This window comes from Dipodomys merriami, unplaced genomic scaffold, assembly GCF_024711535.1.
Source record: "Dipodomys merriami isolate MVZ:Mamm:240054 unplaced genomic scaffold, mDipMer1.0.p SCAF_31, whole genome shotgun sequence".
In the NCBI taxonomy this organism is placed as follows: domain Eukaryota; kingdom Metazoa; phylum Chordata; class Mammalia; order Rodentia; family Heteromyidae; genus Dipodomys; species Dipodomys merriami.
This window is the reverse complement of record NW_027204604.1, coordinates 5,685,897-5,711,219: the sequence shown is the minus strand read 5'-3', so window position 1 is coordinate 5,711,219 and position 25,323 is coordinate 5,685,897. Positions and strand designations below refer to the sequence as shown.

Below are 25,323 nucleotides of genomic sequence, written 5' to 3'. Positions count from 1 at the left end.
GGGTGTTTCTGCAGGGCTGGAAGGTCAAGTGCCTTTTTCATTGTGGAACAGTTCAGTTATAAACGACCACGCTCTGATCAGAGCTATTTCTCTCTGACAGGGTTTTGAGTTTTCCATCTCCCTCCAACAGAGACCTGTAGCAGGTTTAAGGCGGCCATGGAAAAGCCTGTTTCTTCTTTCTTCCCTGGTGAAACTCATCAGACACCGAATCAGCTCAGGCTCATCCAGCAGGGTTTCATCATCAGCCTTCACCCCAGTCTCTGTGAGAACCAGTGGCACACAAAGAATGTGCCATCTCCATTCCCAGTGCCTGGTAAGTCACCTGATGGGAGTCTAAACTGTGTGGCCTTGCTGGCTGTGCCTTTGGCATGGATCTGGCTCCGGCTCAGACAAATGATGAAGAGCCGCAGGGCTGTAATGTCAGCTGACTTACCTTGAGCGCTCAGGATGAGGAAATGTTTTCCATCAGCCACTTGGGCAGGGGTGGATGTGGGTGTGGAGGTTGGGGTAGCGCTCGAGACTTTGTGTTCTCCTATGTCAAGGGCTCTCAAGGAGAGTCCAGAGGTACTCCTTTGCCGAGACGGCAAACCTAGCCAGGACTAATACACTTTTGAGCATCCCAGGGGACAAGATAACCACTGAGTAGGAAAGAGCTGATGCTGCTTAAGTGATTCCGTGATTACAGTTCTTTCTCAATGTCCCTGGTCTCTTGGAATGTGATACTGAGGCATTTTGAGTCACGCAATGGCCCGGCCAAAGCAGCAGCAATACATGTTAAGTTTTGAGTATGAACTCCAGTTCCTTGAGGTCACGTAGCTTATTCTTCAGGAACTTGCCTTTTTTCCCTTCTCCCCTCTCTGATCATGCCTAGTAGAGACCAAGAAGGGACATCGGTGTGTTTTTGTGTCTGTTTTGTCAGTTGTGGGACTTGAATTCAGGGCCTGGGCGCTCGTCCCTGACCCTCTTCGTGCTCAGGGTTAGGGCTCTACCACTTGAGCCACAGCACCACTTCCATTTTTTGAGTGGTTAATTGGAGATAGTCTCACAGGGCCTTTTCTGACCAGGCAGGCTTCAAACCCTGATCCTCAGATCTCAGCTTCCTGAGCAGCTATGATTTCAGGTGTGAGCCACCACTGGCAGGCTGGGACATAGGCATTTTAAGTGTTGCAAAAAGTCTGTTTTCCTAATTACTCTATTTCCCTTCTGCTTGTTACTAAAGGATAATATCAAGATTCAGAAGACAAGGATAGAGCGCCTGGCGAGCAAGTACAATGCCCTGATCTTAAATCCCAAGAACTACTGAAAAAAAAAAAAAAACTGTTTAGAACATGTGCGGGATTATGTCTGAGGTGACAGAGGACCTGTCTAGCGAGCCCAAGTTCAATTCCTAGTACAAAAAAGAAAACCCAGAGGTGGCATGTTTTTGTGCTTCATTTCTCAGCTTTTATTATAAAAACGTTCTCTATGTTCTCTGACATGAGAGGGCCGATTCCATCAGGACACTACACAACTTTGAGGGGTCTTCTGTGGATTCTCCCATCTTCAGATCAAGCCTGGGTATACGCAGCTCACAGCAGGATGGGAGCTGCTTTCCCTATTACATGGCATCTGCACTTGCTGGTGGGTAGGGACAAAAAAACAAGGGTGTGGGGATACAAGTGTTAACACTTCACCCTGCTCAGCTCACTCCTTCCATGTCATCAGGAGGTGATGGAAGCAGAAAGCCTCATCAGCTCCACTGTTTCACTTCTCAGACAGATCTTAGGACACAGAGGCTCTAGGCACTGGTAACCTTTCCTAATTCTCAATCTAATTTAGTCCTATTGTGAGGGTTCTTAATCATCTAAACACTTGATTCACTTTCACAAATAAGCTTCATTAAAATTCACAAATGACACTGGATGCTGGTGGCTCATGCTTATAATCCTAGCTACTCAGGAGCCTGAGATTTGTGGGTTACAGTTTTTGAAGCCAGCCCATGTAGGAGTCCGTGAGACTATTACCAATCTACTACTCAAAACGTGGAAGCAGAGCTGTGGTTCATGTGCATGTGCACACACACAGATACATGCACAAACAGACACATACACACATCACAAATAACATCTCTAAGAAACTTGCCGGGCACTGGTGGCTCACGCCTGTAATCCTAGCTACTTCGGAGGCTGAGATCTGAGGATCTTGGTTCAAAGCCAGCCCACCCGGGCAGGAAAGTCCGTGAAACTCTTATCTCCAACAAACCACCAGAAAACCGGAAGTGGCGCAGTGGCTCAATTGATAGAGCGCTAGCCTTGAGCTGAAGAGCTGAGGGACAGCGCTCAGGCCCAGAGTTCAAGCCCCAGACCGACAAAAAAAAAAAAAAAAAAAAAAAAAGAAAGAAAGAAAAGAAAAAAAGAAACCTAAAGGGAGTTGAGGAAAGTACTATTTCTTCTTTACAAACCTGCTTTCTTTGACATCCTGACCTCTGGGAATTTCCTGAGTTTTCTCATTTTCCTGATTTTTCTAATTCATTTGGGGTTGTTTCCTTACCCTTAGAAATGTGTCTTGCTTTGTTTTAATCATAACTGTAATTCAAAACTCAGTTGCTCATAGTTTACTGTACTGAGATCTACCATAGGCAAGTGGACTGGTTTCAGCAGGGACAGTAAAGCACAGCTTCTGATGTTAAAGGTACTCTTGGGCAAGAATTGAAAGAGCAGGTGATAAGCTCCTGTAAGGTGCTGCTGGTAGGAAATCTAAGCCAACTCACCAGACCTTCAGACTTTCACACATCCCATTGTGTACTTTCAGTTTGATTGATAGAAGCTAAATCCAGCACTGTAGAACAGGGTTTTGTTGGGCCACACAGGATTGCGTTACCCAATCCACTGTCAGCTATACGCTTCCATGTGGAACCTGTAGTACATCAAACGATTTCAATGCCTCATCTAGTGGCCTATTTGCGGGTTTTATCTAGGTCTTAAAGTAAAAGTCCTCATTGCTTCTTCTTTCATTCCCTATGCCATCCCATATTATAGGCAGTAGCTACACAAAGGTATTCAACGGAACTAACAGTAAATGAAAGATTCCATTTTCACCATACTAGCCATGTCTTAAAAAGTGAGTACTGTACACAGAAGTTAGGGGCTAGCCGGGCAACAGTGGCTCACGCCTGTAATCCTAGCTACTCAGGAGGCTGAGATCTGAGGATCACCACTCAAAGCCAGCCCGGGCAGGAAACTCCGTGAGACTTATCTCCAACAAACCACTAGAAAACCAGAAGTGGTGCGGTAGAGCGCTTGCCTTGAGCTGCAGAGCACAGGGACAGCGCCCAGGCCCAGAGTTCAAGCCCCACGACCGACAAAAAAAAAAAAAAAAAAAAAGTTAGGGGCTCTATTGGACAGTGTAGTCTTACGAATGTTTTCATTACCGCAGGAAGTTCTATTGGCCAGTACTGCTTATACTCCATATACCAAGTGGCAGCTCATCTTCTTTTTCAACAATCCCTTCTTTGAATCAAACTATAGTTCTGGAATTATCTTTTCTTGTGGGGGGCGATGGGGAGAGGGAATACTGGAACTTGAACTCAGGGCCCTTGGGCATTCTCCTGCTTGAGTCATATCCCCCAATATTCTGCTGGCATTTATTAAACCAGTGACCTACTTAAGGATCCATGGTGCATTAATTCTTATAAACAGAATTTACGAGGTCATTGCAAGGATATGCAGATCTTCTTTGGTTGGTTAGTTCTTCACAGAAGAGTGACTTAGATATAGCCTCCAACTATAAATTATCTGCATCTTGGTTAGTTGGAGCTTAGATAGGGCACATCAGAAGATCTCTTGGTGTGAGGTGAAGTGCAACAGTATTTTAATCTCTATATGGTCAATACACTATTGCTATCATCATTGAAGGAAACCAGCATAAAATATTTTACATAATTTTCTTTGTATGTTTACCTTGAAATATTTTAATGATTTCTAATAAAAATTGTGTTTTTGTTAGGTCAGCATTATTTTTGCTATTTTACACTAAGACTGAGCATAGAGAAAGATAGTTTGAATATATTTAGTAGCAGGGGAAAAGTAACTTTTTATTTGGAAGAGATAAAATGCTAAGTTTAAGAACTGACCTAAGACTGAAAAATAGGATAATAATAATAGCAATAATTATAACAGCAAATACATTTGTCTGCTGGGCAGGAAGGATTTGTGTGTTATACCTACCCTTGAAACACTATTTTCCTATTATTGAGATACAGTAAGGAAAGGATGCCCTTTAAGTAGCTTGTCCAACCTCACAAAATTAGGTAGAGCTAAAATTTGACCTGGGTAGTGTGGCTTCAAAGGCTGTCCCATCAGCTTTCAGGCTACATTAAAGTCACTACACATTAAAAACAAATAGCCCTCAAAGGAGCAGGCTACAATGCTTGATAAGAAATGTACTCACTATCTTGCTCATGTAATTGTAACCCCTCTGTACAGTATTTTCACAATAAAAAAAAAAAGAACAAATAGCCCTGTCTTCTTAGATTCAACGTGCTTTTTGTAATCCATATTTCTAAATTTTTGGAACATGCTTATTTCATAATATAAAATGTTTATCTTTTGTCTTTCCTTGAGTAAGTTTTCTTTTCATTAATTATGGTATTGAAATGATAAACAGCTCCTCCCCCTCAAGAAAAAAACTGATGCAAAAAGAATACTGTAAATATACTGAATATAAAACCAGAATTCTGTCTTTGTGTCTAAATAACATACTTTTTTTTTGTTTGCTCCATGGTTACTTTCATACTCTGAAATATTTGAATTTGTTCTTAATAATTCACTCCCAAATTTGTGCCAAGGGTCCTGTAGTACACTAAGTCAGAATTTTCATCCTTAACAAAAGTCTTTTAAGGACACAAAATCTGGGAAGGTCTCAAAGGAATTGGTGGCTTTCTAAATTTGTTCCTTTTTTAGATAATTCTACTTTGAAAGTTCCAGAAACCTGAAATCCACACTATAATATTAGCTACTTAATTAAAAAATAAAGACTTTCCAGGAACTGATGTCAAAGTATAGCTCAGTGGCAGAGTGGATGCTTAGCATGTGGAAGGCTCTAGGTTTAATCACCAGCACTAAAAGCTACAAAAAAAGCCAGGTGCTGGTGGCTCATGCCCATAATCTTAGCTACTCAGGAAGCTTAGGATCACAGTTTCAAGGCAGCCCAGGCAGAAAGTCTGTGACACTCTTATTTCCAATTAACCACTAGAAAACTGGAAGTGGAGCTGTGGCTCAAAGTGGTGGAGTGGTAGAGTGCTAGCCTTGAGTGAAAAACCTTAGGGGCAGCACCCAGGCCCTGATTTCAAGGCCCACGACTGACAGAAAAAAAAAAGCTTCAAAAAAACTTTTTCCAATTTTTCATTTTTAGTACTTGGGCTACCTGATACTGCAATGCTCGAAGAAATCTAGTCTAACTCAGTGATTTACAAAGAAAATAATTTTAGATAGTGATAGAGTGACTTGCCCTAGATCAAAGAGTTAAATCATCAAAGCCAAAAGAACCCAGGCTTTTTTTTTTTTTTTTAATTTTTTATTTTTTTGGGTCCGGTCATGGACCTGAACCCTGGGTCTGGGCGCTGCCCCTCAGCTCTTCAGCTCAAGGCTAGCACTCTACCACTTCTGGCTTTTTCTTTTTGTTTATGTGGTGCTGAGGAATCGAACCCAGGGCCTCAAGCATGCAAGGCAAGTGCTTTACCACTGAGCCACCTTCCCAGCCCCAAGAACCCAGGCTTTTGATTCAGCTCTTTCCATACCAAAAAGGACAAGGAATTCTGTGCTTCTTCCCTACCATTCTGGTTATTTTCCCCAAATCTTATGTTCCTAGATGCTCACCAAAGATACTGGTGGGCTTCTATAGAGATGTGATCTACATTGGACCCCAAAAAGACTTGCTTATGAAGATGTCTGGACAGGACAGCATAGTGTACTATTATTCACAATGGGGCCATATATTGTTCATCAACCCAAGTGATCTTGAAGGGACCAGAATTGCCATTACCTCCTGTTCCTAGAGGTTAAAAGACAAGTTTTTGAAAAACAAAAATACAAAAACAAACAACTCCTTTTGTTAAAACTTGAACTCTAGACCTCCTTTGAATCCACGTGACCTTGATAAGAAAAAGTTAAAACACAAGCAAAGAAATTGGGAGATTTATTTAAAAGGGGGAAATTCCAGGGAATGTGTCTTCTTCATATTAGCAGCTGCATCCAGCCCAATTAACTATTATCAATATCTGCAATCCAGCCAGCACCCTAAAGTTCAGAATTCATGATGCCCTAGCACTTAATGATCTTCAGAAACAGTTATGTTAATACCTACTATAGTGTGTTAAGACAAGAAAGTATGTTATTATATGGTTTTCAACCAATATTGTAATAGAAAAAAAGGGGTTTTCTGGCTAGCCAGAAAATTATATTCCCTGAGCATCCCAACAGTTTGAGGTTAAAGAGATTGTTCCTTCCACACAATCCAATCTAACATCACATACCTTGTCAAGTAATAACTAAAGAGTTGTCCCTTTTAACTTAAAACATTAAGAGAATAAACGTGATTTTTTCCCACTTGTAGAAACAATGGAAAAAGTATATATTAACCACACAAATATCAGAAAATACAGCAAATTAACTTGCAATTTTTCTATGTAATTGCTAGCTGCTCTGTGAGTCTATTAAATACTAAACATAAATAAATTAAGATTGGTGTAGTACAGGAAGAGACAGGTAAGTGGTTAAAACAATGCAGTAGCATGTTTCAATCCTGCTAGACTGCAGGCCTCATGCTCTGGAGCCTATGGCATGACTACTACCATAGCAAACCCTGTGTGGACTGGTCACATTTCCCAATGCCTAGCTTAGCATTCCAGGTTGATGTCAAGCAGCAAGCCTTGTAGTTTGGTAGTGAGGCAATCAAATTACTAATCCAGTCACCTCAATATGTGACTATTCTTAAAAGGAGAAGAGAAAGTACACACTCAGTAACAACCACCACCACCCAAAAAAACCCAAAAACAAAGGAACAGCAATAAAATAAAAATGTTAAATATAAAATAAAGGACTTCCTTTAGAAGGAAACAAGAAAATAAAATCTTCTGGGATAGGAAACCAATTATTTCTCAAAATAATTTCTCAAAAAATTTTAAGGAGCCTGGGAAGGTGGCTCAGTGGTAGAGAGCTTGCCTTGCATGCCTGAGGCCCTGGGTTCAATTCTTCAGCACCACATAAGCAAAAAGAAAAAAGCTGGAGTGGTGCTGTGGCTCTAGTGGTAGAGCGCTAGCCTTGAGCTGAAGAGCTGAGGGACAGCACCCAGGCCCAGAGTTCAGGCCCCACAACCAGACCCCCCCCCCAAAATTTTTTTTTAAGGAAGCCGGGCACTGGTGGCTCATGCCTGTAATCCTAGCTATTCAGGAGGCTGAGATCTGAGGATCACGGTTCAAAGCCAGCCCGGGCAGGAAAGCCTATGAGACTCTTATCTCCAATAAACCACTGGAAAACCGGAAGTGACGCTGTAGCTCAAGTGGTAGAGTGTTCACCTTAAGCTGAAGAGCACAGGGACAGCGCCCAAGCCCAGAGTTCAAGCCCCATGACCGACAAAAAAAAAAAAAAAATTTAAAGGAGAATTTCCCCCCCAGAATGTTACACTGCAGAAATTAATGAGTAAGTGGATTTCACATGATAATTTTCATACTTAATATGAAAAAGCAAACCTTTTCAGTCAGTTTGGTCAATCCCTTGGAAGTCTGCAGTGTGCGCATGGCATGGTTAAAACCGCGTGTAGGCATTGCGCTGCTGCTGCTGTAAGGGTTGCTGGGCTTGCTGCTGTTGTAGGCGAATCTGCTGGGAGTAAGGATCTTCCAGAGATTTGACAAATATGGTAGTTCTGGGGCCAGTCTTCCATACGATGCCATTGGCGTCTTTCACTGAGGATTCCACTGTGATGTTATGTGTTCCAAGGATAGCAAAGTTCAACAGGAACTGGGTACTGAAGTAATCATTATGAGGCTCAACTTTCTGCTCCATCTCATTGGTCATATTGTCAATGGGTATCTGCAATGAATGAATGTTGAATAACAGTAGCTACATTCATTCAGAGGCTCCTGTTCTAGGTACTTGGTTTAGTCCTTGCAAACAACCAAGATACAAGGTACTATTATCAATCATCCTTGCTGTTTAGATGAGCAGGCTAAGACAGAGAGGTTAAGTAAGCTGCCCAAGGTGATAATAAAGCAGAGCTGGAATGTGCACTCAGGTGGGCTCACTTGGGTCTACTGGCCCAACAATTAAGTGACATTGCCACTTATCTCTCCTTGATCAGAATAAGCTCCCAGAGCCTTTCAACCCCCTCACAGGCTGGCCTCTCTCCATGTTCTCTCTTCCCTACATCCCAATTCCCATCTTTATTCTGTAAAGTTACACACCTGAGTTAGCCTCTATAGCTCTAAAAGTAATTAAAATCATTATTGGATCTCTTGTCTGCCTAGATTATCTGGGCAGAGGAAAGGGAAGTCTCCTCAAACCCCAATATCTGCTTTTATGTTCATCTGATCCCTCTGGAGGCAAAATTGCCACCTGCTTAATCACAAAAGAACACTGGCAAACTAAGCTGGTAAAACCTGCATCACAATTTTGCCGGTTTTTGAAATTACCTTGTAGTCTTGTCCTGATTTACTCTGAAGTGTCGAAGAAACATTCAAACAGACGGACTGAATTTTGCGGAAGAGTCCTGGTTTAGATCCATGCTGAACAACTCCCTCTACCTTTAATGCCAGCTGCTGGTTATTCTGTACAGCAATGGGTTCTGCAGGATTCCGAGGGGATGGAGACAGTGCAAGCTGGAATGCAAACATCAAATAAATGGCCAATAACCTAGAGCAAGCTTCCTTCTGCTAACCACTGGTAATAACTAACACATTGGCCTAAGCACCCTACTATACCCATGTTGGGATAACTAGGCAGAAAGACCTTCAAAGCCCAACTTCCTTATGCCTTTTGTCTCTTAAATACTATAGAGCTTTTTATCCCAGATTTCAGTTTTGTTCAAGGGCAACAGAATTAGAGACAAGCTAAGGCACTGCTCTGTCAGGGTTTATGGCAGAACTTTCACTGACAATGAATCTCTTTTAGTAGGAAATGTACTGAAATGTTCATGTCTAGCTGCTGTCTCTATACTCTTAGGTAATTTAGAACAGATTAAGTTCAAATGCAAATGAACATTAAATGCTAGGATTACTTGCATAATGAAGTCATGATATAAAAATGTAAATTTCCACAAAGTAAGTTTCCATGAGTTTTGGTCAGTGGCACTGAGAACTGAACCTAAGGCCTTCTGTATGTTAAACAAATACAACTGTTCTTAAAAAAATTAAATTTAAAAAGAAAATATTTAAAGTCCCAAATATATTTCAATTGCAGAAAGCTCAAGTCTTGCTAGATGAAAAAAAAAATTGAGTTACTGATAATATTGTTGAGCCACCGAACTAATCAACCCTGGAGTCAATATGCTTTAGGAGGAATTCTTGTCTAGATAACTAATTTTCCTGATTAGTCATTTTGAAATGGAATTCGGTTATTTGTTACCAAAAACATCTAAATGAGGGCAAAAGTTCACTGAAGACAGCAAGTGACAAGGATAATTCAGGAAATCTCTTAGAAGTGAAAATCCACTCCTTTCCCAACATTCTAAGATTCAAAAACAGCTTTTTTGGAGGTTGAACTCTGGTTCTCAAACATTCTAATATTTGGGCTATACCTTTCAGTCCTTCTGAGTTTTTTTTTTTTTAAATGGGGTTTGAACTGGGTGCTGTCCTTGAACTTTTTCCACTCAAGTCTAGTGCTCTACCACTTGAGCCACAGCTCCATTTCCAGCTTTTTGGTAGTTAACTGAAGATAGGAGTCTCACAGACTTTCCTGCCCCAGCTGGCTTCAATCCTCAGCTCTCAGCCTCCTAAGTAGCAAGAGCCACCAGTGGTTTAAATGATTTCAAAAAGTAACTCTAGTTATTGGCCAGTTCTTCAAAACTTGTGACTCAAAAGACAAAAGGACTTTGAAGGCAGGACTGGTAATATTTTATTGGACTTGCTTCAGTCTAAGTTCGGTCTGAATAGCTTGGTCAGACAGTCTCAGTTCAAGATTTTTCTGGATGATTATGATAAAATCACCAACTTACTGCTAGAGGTAAGTGACAATGGACTATCTCCAGTTACTCAAATGTATGTCCCCATATATTTATCACCAAAAGTTTAAAAGGGAGTTTAGCTCTCAAATACCACTGCCTTCACCAAATCATTTGTTAAAGGGAAGAAAAGCATACAACTAAACTTACAAATTTTGTTAAAACCCAAGTTAAGATCCTGAAGTATAGCTATGTCCTATATAATTTCAACGTTTTTTTGTTTTTTTTTTTAGGTCCAGTCGTGGGGCCTGAACTCTGGGCCTGGGCGCTGTCCCTCAGCTCTTCAGCTCAAGGCTAGCGCTCTACCACTTGAGCCACAGCGCCACTTCTGGCTTTTTTCTTTTTGCTTATGTGGTGCTGAGGAATCAAACCCAGGGCCTCATGCATGCAAGGCAAGCGCTCTACCACTGAGCCACCTTCCCACCCTCAACATATGTTAACGTTAATCGTCTTCCTATATTACCTTGATGCTGGTAGACTGCAGTTTCTGGAAAAAATATCTCTGAAATGAAAGGGGTACTTTCAGCAAGGCAATGATGGCATTGCAGAGGCATGCTGTATGCTGAGGAAAACAAAAATAGAGTAAGTTTTCGAATTTCATCAACAAATCGTACATTCAGGAAGGTATGTAAAATTGTGTATGCTGGAAATTATCATAAAAGTTCCTATCAATAAGCAATATGCACAACATTCAGGATATATACCAGTTCACTCATTCATGTCAAGAATTATAGATTATTACATTATCTTGAACTGTATTCCATAAGAAATAAATCACAAATGGGAAGAAATCCACATTGCTCAAGGCCAAGCAGTTCTGGCATGAATTTAGGACCTGGGTGCTGTCCCTGAGCTTTTGTGCTCAAGGCTAGCACTCTACCACTTGAGCCAAATCCACTTCTGGCTTTTTGTTGTTGTTTGTTTTGGGGTCTGAACTCTGGGCCTGGGAGCTGTCCTCAGCTCTTCAGCTCAAGGCTAGCGCTCTACCACTTGAGCCACAGTGCCACTTCTGGCTTTTTTCTGCTTATATGGTGCTGAGGAACCAAATCCAGGGCCTCATGCATGCAAGGCAAGCACTTTAGCACTGAGCCACCTTCCCAGCCCCCACTTCTGGTTTTTTTGGTTGTTAACTGGTGATAAGAGTTTCACAAACTTTCTTGTCCAGGCTGGCTTTGAACCAGTCCTCAGATCTTAGCTAGGACTACAGGCATGAGCCAGCTTAAACATAGTATTACTGGATCATTTTAGATACTAAAATATAGAACAACTATCATAAAGCAGAGTATAACAAAGAGTATGGTAAAGGAACCAGATCCCTACAGAATCTTGGCTTTGAGAGAGTTTATTCTTTCATCTCATCTCTACAAGTTAGCTTCTTTGTCCTAATAGCTATGATGCCCAGAGTAAGCAATGGTACAAACTGACTAGAATTCAGATTAAAGATAATTTTAATCTTTAGTTGCTATTTGTAGTTATGCTTTCATGGGATTGTGAAACTTTCATAAAATACTTTATTTCTAAAACTGATTTCACTCATGTGGGTTTTGATAATCTCAGAGGAACAGAACCACTGAATTTAAGTGAAAGAGGTCATATAACTCAAGAGTTCAAAGAAAGCCTGGTGTGGTGGTGCATGCCTATAATTACAGCACTCAAGAGGCTGAGGCAGAAGGATTATGAGCTCAGTCTTGAGATCCTGTCTCAAAAATAAATAAATAAAATAAAAAGGAAGGTTACGCAGGCTAACTTTCCAGTTTATTAATGAAAAAGATCACAGCTATGAAATGGAACAAAGTGGGACTAGAACTTGGGCTGCCTGACTTCTTAGTGACTATGTGCTATTCCATCAGTGATTTAAAAATAGACAAAAGTAAATTAAAGCCACATCAGAATGTTTTTAACTTGGGATAAATCAGTACCATTCTGTGTACGATGCCTTCCTCAGTCTACTGCAATCTCTATGCCCTGTTCCCACCCCCAGAACCACTGCAGATTGAAAACCACTAGACAGTAAAGGCCCTCTAGCTGCTCATGCTGTAACATGGCTTTAAAAAATTGGGCATTATGGCAAAAAGATGGAAAAATCCATTTGTTACTGGTTTCAGGCAGGTGAGTTTTATTGCTAAAGCAGCACTACACATCCTCCTGAACTAAGATTCTGGGAAGCATGTGGTGGATTCATCATAGCTCTGGTGGAACCAATCTTTCACAAGAATTACTTTTGCTTCTCTCTTTCTTTTTTGGCAGTGCTGGTCAATTATTTCCACACTAAACCAGCAAACTTCTCTTTTGTGTTATATCTCTACCTTATACAAAAACTCTACTTAGGTACATGTGTTGTTCCTTCTTAAGATCACAGGCAACTTGAGGAAAGGTTGTGTCTTTGTCATTTTCCTATTCCTAAGACTCAATAAATACCTGTCTGAGCTACATTTGGGGGCTCAGAATATAAAACGCAGTTTAGAAAGAGAGAAGGAAGTTAATATTTTATTAATTAGTAGCTACAATTATACCAAGCACTGTTAGACATTAAGAATTATTTCATTATTTCCTAATAATCTTATGAGGTAGGTTTTCCCATCTCATATAAATGAACATTAAGTAATTTACCCAAAGTCATAGAGCTTGGCTGAGCAAGAATCTGAACCGAGACTACATATTGGTGGCTCATACCCACAAGTCTTAGCTATTCAGATTAGAGGACTGAGGTTCTAAGTCAGTCAGGGAAGAAAAGTCTGCGATTCCATCTCCAAAATAATCAGCAAAAATCAGGCGTAGAGATATGGTTCAAGTGGTAGAACAACAGCTGAACAACCCAGAAGCCCAAGTTCAAACCCCAGTACTCCTTCCCCTTCCCCAGTCAAAAAAAAAAAAAAAAATTGGGAGGAGGGGGAGATCTGAACCTAGATCTGTGTGAACCAGGGTTCTTTTCTCTATTTCATCCTGGACAGAAACGTCTCATTCTCTCCATTATATTCAACTACAAAAGGAAGTTATTGTTCAGCATCTATTTAATTTCTCAGGATAGCACTTAGTTTCACAATCTCCCCTAGCAACCAATCTCAATGTCAAATAGGCTGTATCAATTCAACAAATACTACAACAACTTTTACATGAAAAGCATAATGTCAAGGAGGATATTCACTCCTAGATCTAATCTATCTCTTTAGGGTAGAAACAACTTTTCTACTTTCTTCTAAAATGCATGACTAAGGATGAGAGTACAGAAAAAAGAGCAGAAGCCAGGAGAGCTAATGTATGAGCAGAAAGAGAAACTCTCCAGGCCCCAAAGTTCAAAGAATGGCTATTATAGATTGAATTTCTGTATCCTCTTAAATTCATATACAGTGTTGAAGCTCTAACCTCCAACATGGTATGTAGAGGACAGGCTGTTAAGAAGGGATTAGAGCTGGGTGCTGAGGGCTCACACCTGTAATCATAGCTACTCAGGAGGCTGAGATCTGAGGATCCAGATTCAAAGCCGCCTGTGCAGGAAAATCCATGAGACCCTTATCTCTAATAAACCACTCAGAAAAAGACAGAAGTGGTGCTGTGGCTCAAGTGGTAGAGCACTAGCTTTGAGCTGAAGAGCTGATGGACAGCACCCAGGCCCAGAGTTCAAGCCCCATGACCAACCAAAAAAAAAAAAAAAAGAAGGGATTAGAGTTATTGTAGAAGAGGAAAAGAAACCAGATTTCTTGCCTCTGCCTCTTCTCTCTCTCTCCTCCTCCTACCCCCTTTCTCTACTCTCCCAAGGTTCTCCACCACTGATGCATGCCTCCAGCCACTTTTAGCACTTGTTACACCTAGACTGTTATCTTCCTGCTTTTCATTTCTTGATGTAGCTAGGAATGACTGGCAGATATCAGACCAGCTTGGGTCTTGTGGATTTTAATGCCTAGGCCAGTCTGAAATTGTGACCTTGATCTCAGCCTCACACACATACATCTAGGATGACTAGTGAAGAGCCACCGGTACCTGACTTGATGTATTTTATTTTTAAAAAGCTTGCCTCCATTTGAGTAGAGATTTTAAATGTCACTGTGGCTTTGTAACAGAGATATACCTAGTTGTATAATAGACCATCCCATTTAATCCTTTAATGCTATGAGGCAGGTGTTATGTCAACCCTGTTCTCCTGATAATTAAACAGGCAAAATGTTAACTTGTTAGGCTCACCTAATAATTATCAAAGATTAATTTAAAAAAAAAGAAACCTTAGAGTAACAAAAATTCAACAGAATGAATGTAACTTGCCATATAAGAAACGGGAGTATATTTCCGATTGAGTGATTCTACCTCCTCCAAGACATGATTATATACAGACATCATTCTTCTCTCATATTCACTATCAGCATGGGCTGCTCCGGTAGATCCATATTCCTGAAAACTGAAGTGAAGATCAATATCAAATAATCAAATAAAACAGTAACTTCAATGGTTAAATGTTAAGCACAGTCTACATTCATGTTAATTTAATTTAATTTTATTTTATTTTTTTGTCGGTCGTGGGGCTTGAACTCTGGGCCTGGGCGCTGTCCCTCAGCTCTTCAGCTCAAGGCCAGCGCTCTACCACTTGAGCTACAGCGCCACTTCCGGTTTTCTGGTGGTTTATTGGAGATAGGAGTCTCACGGTCTCTCCTGCCCGGGCTGGCTTTGAACCGCGATCCTCAAATCTCAGCCTCCTGAGTAGCTAGGATTACAGGCGTGAGCCACCAGCGCCCGGCTCATGTTAATTTTAAAAACAATGAAGTTATGTCTGGAAGTGGAGATATGGCTCAAGTGGTAAAGCAAAAAGCCAAGTGAGAACATCAGGTTCTGAGTTCAAGCCCCAGTATAGGCACAAAAACAAAACAAAACAAATAACAGTAACACAAAGTTGTAGATTAAAAAAAACTGAGGCTTAGACAGGTTAATTTGCCTATACTCAGATAACCAGTAAATGAAATGGCAAGCTGGAATTTAAACACAGAACTGACTTCAAATGATGGAAATCTTAGCCACTCCAGTTGTTAGGTAGTATGAAAAAGTGTAAAGCAGTCACAGCCATAAAGTGAAACAGAAGATATTTGTAAAGATTACAATAAATTCATAGACAATTGCCAAATTACCAATAAAGACATACGAGTAACAGCTAAAAACAGAGTGAATTGAGGAATGCCATAGAACAAAATGGTCTTGAACAAATCACTGGATAAGCATGATGGATATAACTTACAATAGAAAATAAATAGCTAGGAAATTAATCTAAAGCACAGAAATAATAATAATAAAAACAACCAGGACTGTGCAAAGAGAGTTAGTATACAGATCATTCAAGGAAATGTTTCACCTTCGTTTCTTCTTTTTTCCTCTACTGCTACAAATGCCTAAACTACTACTTTTTTTTTTTTTTTTTGTCGGTCATGGGGCTTGAACTCTGGGCCTGGGCGCTCTCCCTGAGCTGAGCTCTTCAGCTCAAAGCCAGCACTCTACCACTTGAGCCACAGTACCACTTTCAGATTTCTGGTAGTTCATTTGGAGATAAGACTCACAGACTTTCCTGCCCAGGCTGGCTTTGAACCACAATCCTCAGAGCTCAGCTTCCTGAGTAGTTAGGATTACAGTTGTGTGCCACTGATCCTGGCAGGGATAAGAATTTTAATATAGAAAAACCAGGAATATCTTTTGGTTTGTGAAACCAAAGAATAAAATTTCCAGTTCAAGCTTAGTAGTATTATTACCTCACAATCTTTCACAATAAAGCTCAATTATACAAGAAACTGCTCAATTATTTATCCAAATCAGTGTTTTGCAAATAAAAGGCAGGATATTTCCCTAGACCATCTGGAGTCAGAAAATTTATGTTTTCTCCTAATTATATGACCCTGGGCAAGTGTTAAGAAGACTACATCCTTTTTGCTTTTTCTTCTAAAATTCCTTTTCTAAGACACTGCTGTGAAAGAAAGGCAAAATAACATTTGAAAATATTTTAGGGTTAGGAAGGTGTCTTAGTGGTAGAGCGCTTGCCTCGCATGCATGAGGCCCTGGATTCGATTCCTCAGCGCCACATAAACAGAAAAGGCCGGAAGTAGCACTTTGGTTCAAGTGGTAGAGCACTAGCTGTGAGCTGAAGAGCTGAGACACAGCATCCAGGCCCAGAGTTCAGGCCCTACAACTGGACCCCCCCCCAAAAAAAATTATAATACAAACTATTATGGAAATTACCTTGCCGATTCTGGATCCAAAATTAGGGCTTCTATTGCATGAGATATCAGCAAACAGCTCTGCTGCTGTCTAAATTAATGTTAAGTTAGACATGAAAACACGGAAATCCATTTTATATTTTATATTACCTGAATATTAAAGTCAAGAGGAGGACAGCTTTTAGAGAAAGTGATCATGTTACAAGCTCAAATAGTGTGGAGCTGTATTTTTTCCTTTCAAATGATGTATATTGCTTATACTAGTGATCCTCAAATTCTGTTCCAGGAAGAATATTTCAGAGGTTGCTAAATGTGAAATTCATTCACAGAAACTTTGTTCTTATGTATTAATTACAGCAGTTCTTCATAAGAATTTGAAGCAGAGAAACAACAGAAGTTTCATGGGCAGATTTTTAAAACCAAAAGAAAAAAAACCCTATTATCTATAGTGTCTTTATCTTGATAGTTCCTAAGTAGGGGCTCAAGGGATCTGTCAACTGTCTTAAAATTATTTTGGAGTATATATGGACAAATTCTGTGTGTGTACTGGTACTTGAACTCAGGGCCTAGTTGTTGTTCTTACCACTTGAGCCACAGCCCAATTTCTGGCTTTTTGGTGATTAACTGGAGATAAAAAATGTCTCATGGGACTTTCCTGCCCAGGCTGGCTTCAAACCACAACCCTCACATCTCGACCTCCTGAGTGGCCAGGATTACAGGCATCAGACACTGGCACCTGGCAACATTTGCATTTTATAGGGTGGAGAGTGCAAAGCATGTATGGTTTCAGTCAGTAAAACAAAAGCCAAGAACTACTGACTGGCAGGTCCTACAACTTCAAAGTATTTCTTTCTTCCTTCACAAGTGATCTGAAGTTGCTAATAAGGATATATGAAGAACTTAAAGAGGACTTAGGGGACTAAAATGATGACCGAAAGTACTGAATAGATCGTAAGTAAATAAAGGCAATGATAACTAGGTCTTGGTAGCCACAAAGAAAGCATGCTGAGGCGAAGTTTTTCTGGTGGGAAAATGTGTGGTGATTTGCAGCTCAAATCAGCACAAACAATACATTAATAGAACACAGGCTTGCTTTGTTTTTTGTTGCTATTTTGGAGATGAGGTCTTTCTATGTTCTTCAGGTTGGACTGAAACTCCTAGCTTCAAGTGATCCTCTTACATTGCCACCTAAGTAGCTGGGACTATAGATATATACCTCAGTGCCTGGAAGAATTCAGGCTGTGGATGTTTTTCCTTGAGGGGGAAAAAGACTACCACTGAATCACCATTTTGTTTTAAAATCCTGGTATATGCTAAAAAAGTAAAAATTCTAAATTTCAAAATATGAAATTATAATAAACTTGAAAGTTATCAATATATATTTTGGTTATGGTCTACATTTAAAAGATAGTTCCCAAGAATAAGAATGAAGCAAGTTAGGATACAATTCTACATTCCTCAGAGTTGCTGAATCAGCATCAAAAGATGCCTGATAAAGATCCCCATATCTTGAAGCAAGACTTCGGAATTCTTCCATGGATTGCTTCATCTATAAAGAAGGAAAAGAAATCAACAACAATAAACATCTACCTGTTATTACATTAAAAATATAAAAACAGAAAAATCTTCAACAAAAATTCAAAGAAAAATCATATATCATTGTTCATTTTCATAAGTGAAACTACAAATGTTCACAAGATTATAATTTATATATTATCTTTAGTTACATTTGTAACTTCCACTAGAATAGTTATAAGCATTCCAAACTTCCTCGTTGTAATTCCAATCTCTTCATATAACATGTAGTACCCACCAAGGCATCATTAATCCCAAAACACATCAGTCTATTTGGCAAGATGAGAGAGTTAAAATATTTGACACTATGTCTGAGTCAAACCACTGATTTTTAACTTTACAGATTTTTTTTCATTTCCCAACCTCAGAAGCCCCAAGAGGATAAATGAAAATTGCACTGAAGAGAGAGTTAAGACATGCCTGATTGGAGATTCGACCACATCTCTGAAGGTCATTTCCTAAGGTCATGGCAATTGTTGTGGCAATTGCAGGTGGAGGGCTTGTCTTGAGACTATTACAAGTACAGATAAGTTGAGAGAAGGCTTGGAGAAGATCAATCCTGAGTTTTACAAATTCGCACTGAAAACTTAAAGGATTCAGTGGTGTACTGGCAGCCTGGAATAAAAAAAAAAAAAAAAAAAAAAAATATATATATATATATATATATATTTAGGATAAAGTAAAAACAATAAGAAGATGGGAGAGTGAGAAGTAAAGTTGGCCTTATAAATTTGGAGGGTTTGCATGTATTTACCCAATCCTGGTTCACAGGAAGCCAGATGCTGGTGGCTTACACCTATAATCCTAGCTACACAGGAGGCTGAGTTCTGGAGGTTGATGTTTCAGGTCAGCCCAGGTAGAATCTGGAGATTTCATCTCCAAAATAGTCAGCAAAAAAAATAGGGCTGGAGGTGTGGCTCTAGTGGTAGAAGTCCAGCCATCAAACAAGCCAAATAAGTGCAAGGCTCTTACTTAAAATCCTGATTCTAGCAAAAAACAACCACCCCTCACCCCCCCATATCAGTATCCCAGATTTGCACTGAACATGCAAAGACTATTTATAAAAATGTCTACTTGCCTAATATACCTCTCAAAGTGCAAAAAGCCTTTATATAATGTAAAGATAGTAACTATACTTAATATATTTACTTTATGGTTTTCAACCTTTAGAAGGTTGTGATCTAATTAAAAAACAGTACATCCTAAGATATTAATGATTAACAGTTTAATTGTTTTATTAATTCAATCTATCAATCAATCAATTTTGATGCCAGTACTGGGGTTTGAACTCAGGGCTCGGGCAGTGTCCCTTAGCTCTTTCTCCTTCAAGATGGGAATTCTACCACTTGAGTCACAGCTCTACTTCTAGATTTTTGGTGGTTAAATGGGAAGAGACTCATAGACTTTCTGCCCAGACTGGCTTTTAACTGCAAATGTCATATCTCAGCCTTCTGAGTAGTTAAGATTATAGGCATGAGCCACTGGCACCCTACCAATTCAACTGTCTTAAATTTCTTAGATGAGAGCTGAACTGTTCTTGTATGAAAACAAATTCCCCTACCCCTTCTTCTTCCCCTTTTGAGTTAGTACATGCTATATTTAATTTATTGCTTATTAACTTCATAAGTGACGAGGGTACAAGTAAATATATATGAATACATTGATATATAAAAACACTGGCAATAGTGTTCTAACATAAATTAGAATATTAAAAGAAAAGCAAGATACAGTTTGAGAGAAAATTGTTGCTATTCTGATTTACAACTAAAAAGAAAATAGAAAAAAGACATCTTTCATAAGGGTCAAAGACTTCTGACTTTGAGGCTGGTAGCTATTTCTATGGGCTAGACCCTTTGTTTTTTAAAAAAATTTTTTTCATAGTGTGCTGAGGGCTGAACCCAGAGTTGTGCCCATTTTAAGCAAGTGCTTTGCCACTGAGTCAAAGCCCTACCTCCCAGTTTTTTATTTTTACAGTTGTTTTATTTCTAAGAAGGAAGATAACTCTAGTTAAGTCACTATATGAGCAAATTAAACATCTAATGTTGTTATGGGGTCCTCTAGGTACAGAATCCTGAACTGAAGCAGATGAGAAGCTTGAGTCTTAAAGCCATATGATCTTGGGTCAAAATAATTTATGTCAGGAAGCTAAGGGGCAGTCGATGCTTATATCTAGTTAAAAAGATAGAAAGCTACCTTCTTCAAGTCTTGTCAAGTAAACAGATCAAACAAAAATGCTCAACCTCCTCCTCACACAAAATAGTCCTAAGAAGTACAGTACAACTAAAAATGCTAGAAGTTTCCAAGGACAGTAAGGATCATACTGCTTTCCTCTCTAAGAAAACTCACAAGAAGAAAACATTTATTTTTTTTTTTAAATTCTTGAGATCAGAGTCTCACTATGTCTCCCAGGTTGGCCTTAAACCTGGCTTCACGTGCTTGTTTCATCTTTAGTCCCAAGTAGTTGAGACAACAGGTACATGTCATAATGCATGGCTCTTGTTATTTATTTAATCCTCAAAGCACAGAGCTTGGTGTACAGAAAGTTCTTATGATTTGGTGGATAGAACTCCCATTTCAAAAGGAGAAAAATCTGAGATCCAATGATCTACCTCAAGTCACACTGTATGAATAGCAGAACCAGACTAACTCTCAGTGGCTCATCTGTCAGTACTGCCTATGCCCGAATAGTCTTTAATTACTATTAACACTCTTCAAATATATATATATATATATACACACACACACACACACAAAGAATACTATTCAATACTTTTCAAAAATTAATTCCAGATATTCCACTGTTTCGTGAATCTTAACTGCTTGACAATTTTTATCCTTATTACAGTGAATGATTAATAGTTTTCTGTTCCACATAAGCCAGATAATGAAATGCTTTTATTGATCTGAACCAAAAATTACACCTTTAAATTTTTCTGTGATATTTATTATCCTAATATAGAAAACAACAATATTCTCAGAGTAGTAAGATAATAATAAGAATCATAGTAGTCAATGCTACCCTTTAAAATGGAGAGGACTAGGAATATAGTTCCCAGTGAGGCATGAGCTCAGAATGAGTTCTGATTGCCCACCCAACTAAAAACAAACAACAAAAACAGGAACCTTTATGAATTCCTGTTTTAAAGAGCTATGAATCAATTCTAATAAGAATCAATTCAAGCTGGGTGCTACTGGCTGATGCCTATAATCCATGCTACTCAAGAGTCTAGAGATCTGAGGATTGCAGTTCAAAGCCGGACCAGGCAGGAAAGGCAGTGAGACTCTTATCTCCAATGAATCACCAGAAAACTGGAAGTGGTACTGTGGCTCAAAGTGGTAGAGTGCTAGCCTTGAGAAAAAAAGCTCTGGGACAGCACCCAAGCCTCAGGTTCAAGCCCCATGACTGTCCAAAAAAAAAAAAATCAACTCAAAATATATGCTCCCTATAGAAGTCTATATTTGTCTATTTTATGCTATCTATTTTTTGCTCTCACTCGAAGTACTACTTTTGCGATAGCCCACCATTACTTTAGGTATGATATAAATGCATATACACAAGTATTAAAGTTTGTGTCTCCCATATACCGTTTTTAAAGTTGTGTTGAAACACTTTTAAAATGTTCTATGTTGCCAGGCATGTGGCTCCCTCTAGTCTGTAATCCTAGCTATTTGGGGGATTGGAAAATCATGGTTTAAAGACAGCCTGGGGAGAAAAAAAAAAAAAGTTCACAAGACGGGCTGGGCACTTGATCCATACCAGTCATTCTAGAGGTGTGGGGAAGCACAGGGAGGATGATCACAGTCCAGGCCAGCTTGCATAGAAAGAAAGACTACCTTAAAGACAACACAAAAAGGCAGGAAGAGGGCTGGGAAGGTGGCTCAGTGGTAGAGCGCTTGCCTTGCATTCATGAGGCCCTGGGTTCAATTCCTCAGCACCACATAAGCAGAAAAAAAAAGCCGGAAGTGGCGTTGTGGCTCAAGTGGTAGAGCACTAGCCTTGAGGTGAAGAGCTGAGGGACAGTGTCCAGGCCTGCGACCGGACCCAAAAAAAAGAAAAAAGAAAAAAAGGCAGGAAGAATGGCACATATGGTAGAACACTTGCCTAGCAAGTATGAGGCCTTGAGTTGAAACCCAGTACTAAAACAAAAGCTGGATGTTGATTATAAAACCTCTTTACTATTAGGGGAAAATGCCTTTTGATTAATGTAGAAAGTGTTCATTTTAGGGAAACAGATTCTTATTTAGGGATATAACTCCAAGAAATTAGTATAATTTTCAAAAGTTAAGAATGTTAAGAATCTACCACCTCTATTTTTCTCTCATCTTCTTGATGACAGTGAAAATAAAAGTTGTAGATGGCTGATTGTTAATCTGGATATCAGAAGGGTGAAAAAGCAGTCCACTAGAATCTTTGCTTTAAAAAGCTCAGAAATGTGCTGGAGATGACACTCAGTGGTAAAGTGTTTACCCAGCATGCATAAGGCCCTGGGTTCAATCCTGACTACTGGGAGGAAGGGAAGGGGGGGGGGGGGGGGAGGGCCAGAAGCTCTGTTTTACTTCATGATGAACAGCAATGTATGAAATAAGGTCAGAGGTTTATGTCTGAGGATGACACTGGGCTAGGTTGGGAGATGACTAATGGATACCCGGAGAAAAAAGATATCTCCATGCCATGTGTCCTTTCTGCATGAATTCAATTTTCCTCACATATGTACCCAGAACTTTATTGAAAAACAACATGAAAACTTTCAACAGTCTATGAATATTAAAAAGGTTAGGGTGGAAGGGTTAAGACTTATATCCATGACCAATTTATTACTTTATTCCTATTTATTATACTGATGTTGATAACTATACCTGCTAGCAGGTTTCCAAATAGTTAAAACTGGATTAACTGAAGAAAAGGGGGAGATTTATACAAATTATTACTCCCAAGGTGGAATTAAGTAAGAGTACTCACGGTTAAGGAAGCAATCCCTTTATGGTAGAATTTTAAAGAGTCAGCAATGCAAGAAAGTGCTGAACTGTAATTCTCTTCCTGCAACCCAGCGAGACACTGCTCTGCATGTGAGAACTCCTTCAAACTATTCAGCCAGAAGTAGAAGTGTTCTGAGGCCACCTGAGTCAGCAGACTCTGATAAAGCTCTCGGGCCATGTCATGATTACCCTAAAAAAACCGAAATTGAAGAAGCACATGATGAAGTTCTTATATGTAAAAGAGTTGATGTAGCAGGTAAAAGATTAAGCCCATACTCTTGTACAATCACTCTTCATATTACATAATTCTTTGAGACTCATTCTAAATTTCTTCAGAGAACATATACTGAGCTGCTTTTATGTAACATAATACCTAAGGTTCTTTTACTAAAACAGTTCCAAAGAGAAATTACTAGAATTAACTATAATCCAAGTCTAGAATTTTAGTTTAAAATGCATTGTCTATCATTCTAGATGAGCTAATTTACTGGGGTGTTATTTGATGCCTCCAGGTAGGGGAAGGTCAATGTCCTGAAGTGCTTGGGATAGTTTGTTACAATGAAGAATTGGCTGCCAATAAGGCCCCTCCCCTATTGAGAAAACTAAAACAGAGAACACCCAGAGTAAAGTTGTTTTAAATTTTGTTGTCTAGACTTATCCTCGGAGCATTTCTGTACTAGCCATGCTTTGTAGTAGATAGTTAATAAAAATCGTTAGGCTTTTCACATGACTCAGAAGATTACAACATACTAAAACTTTCCCATTTCTACTAAAGCAAGATCAGTTTGGGGAGGAAAAAATGAAGAAAGATGTTCTATGTTGATAAAGGAATAGAAACAGCCTCAGGTCAAATGACACAGGGCAAAATGAGAGTGGTACTAACACACAACAGTCAGACAGCGCTCACACTTTCACTTACTCGTAACAACACACCATTTTTTATGAGAAAGGTTAAAAAATTAGACTCTTTTCTCCTATATATTTAGAATTTATGGCTTATGGTACATGATGAGAAATTTCCATGAATCCTGGTCATTCAGAAGGGACATACATACCATTCTGGAAGCCTGTCTGGCAATTCGGTACACAGTCCATCCATTGGAGACACTTTCAAGCTGCTGCTTAATTACTGCCTTTACTTCAGGAGATAATGCTTTCTGGCTAGCTACAAAAATCACAGTGGCCAAACTCACCTAACATTGGGCAAAAAGAAAATAACATAACTTTATCCAATAGTTAGATAACCTACCCAAAAGAGAAATGAATTACGGTCCTAAAAAAGGAACCATTTGTTTTCCATTGATATTTAATTTTCCATTTTGACATCATTAAGTAACTTATTCCACTGTCTAAAAAGGCTGTTTATAAAAGTAGATAATTAGAAAGAACTCTCATAAATTAGGATAAATGATAATATATAGTGAGATAATTTATCAATGAAATTGATAGAGATAATACAGATTACAAAACAGATAAGCTATAAAAGATTACTTGTAGCTTAACATTTATTTAAAGCTAAAATGAACAAAGTAATACTGTATATTACTAAAGGATGTATGTGGGGCTGGGAAGGTGGCTCAGTGGTAGAGCGTTTGCCTTGCATGCATAAGGCCCTGGGTTTGATTCCTCAGCACCACATAAGCAAAAAAATCCAAAAGTGGTGCTGTGGCTCAAGTGGTAGAGTGCTAGCCTTGAGCTGAACAGCTGAGGAACAGCACCCAGGACCAGAGTTCAGGCACCACGATTGGACCCCCCCCAAAAAATAAAATAAAATAAAGGATGTATGCATGGGATAATAAAAAACACCAAACTCAGGCTGGTTGGTTCTTGGGAGAAGGGAAGAGAAAATAATTAAGAAGATACACTAGGGCTTCAACTGTACTGCTAACACTATTAAGCTAGGTTAAAAGAAGAATTTGTAGTTTAAAAAAAAAATCCTGGTACTAGTTTATCTCGTGTGTGTGTGTGTGTGTGTGTGTGTGTGTGTGTGTGTGTGTGTGTGTGTGTGTGTGTGTGTGTGTGTGTGTGTGTGTGTGTGTGTGTGTGTGTGTGTGTGTGTGTGTGTGTGTGTGTGTGTGTGTGTGTGTGTGTGTGTGTGTGTGTGTGTGTGTGTGTGTGTGTCATTGGGGATCCAACTCAGGACCTTGCAGATTCTAACAAGCATTCTATTACTGAGCTAGATCGAAGTGCACCAATTTTATTTTAACTTCAGCATGCTTTTGGTCTGCTTATTTGCTTTTGTTTGTGATAGTCCTAAAGCTTGAGCTCGGGGGCCTGTGCTGTCCCTGAGCTTTTTTCCACAAGGCTAGCACTCTCTCACTTGAGCCACTGCTATTTTTGACATTTGCTGGTTAACTGGAAAGAAGCATCTCACAGACTTTCCTGCCCAGGCTGG

The 25,323-nt window shown here is 39.4% G+C and overlaps 1 protein-coding gene across 4 annotated transcripts in view; it reads right to left on the bottom strand.

Moving 5' to 3' along the window:
* Window positions 1–1,353: 1,353 nt before the first annotated feature.
* The window catches only part of Ints7 (integrator complex subunit 7), a 67,997-nt gene continuing 44,027 nt past the window's right edge, over window positions 1,354–25,323 (bottom strand). Inside the window, exons 12-22 of one of the 4 annotated variants that reach the window (XR_011376313.1) lie at window positions 23,984–24,121; window positions 22,912–23,118; window positions 18,372–18,566; window positions 17,822–17,925; window positions 16,399–16,467; window positions 14,449–14,581; window positions 10,655–10,753; window positions 8,666–8,851; window positions 7,727–8,066; window positions 5,856–6,030; window positions 1,354–2,895 (exon numbers count right to left, since the gene is read on the bottom strand). Coding sequence is in view for 1 of the 4 variants with exons in the window: in XM_070041552.1 (XP_069897653.1) it covers window positions 7,782–8,066; window positions 8,666–8,851; window positions 10,655–10,753; window positions 14,449–14,581; window positions 16,399–16,467; window positions 17,822–17,925; window positions 18,372–18,566; window positions 22,912–23,118; window positions 23,984–24,121 (1,416 nt within the window). In the remaining 3 variants the exon portion in view is untranslated. Of the gene's footprint in view, window positions 2,896–5,855; window positions 6,031–6,157; window positions 8,067–8,665; window positions 8,852–10,654; window positions 10,754–14,448; window positions 14,582–16,398; window positions 16,468–17,821; window positions 17,926–18,371; window positions 18,567–22,911; window positions 23,119–23,983; window positions 24,122–25,323 lie in introns of those variants that run through there. The other 3 variants (XR_011376314.1, XR_011376316.1, XM_070041552.1) reach the window with 3 other exon arrangements.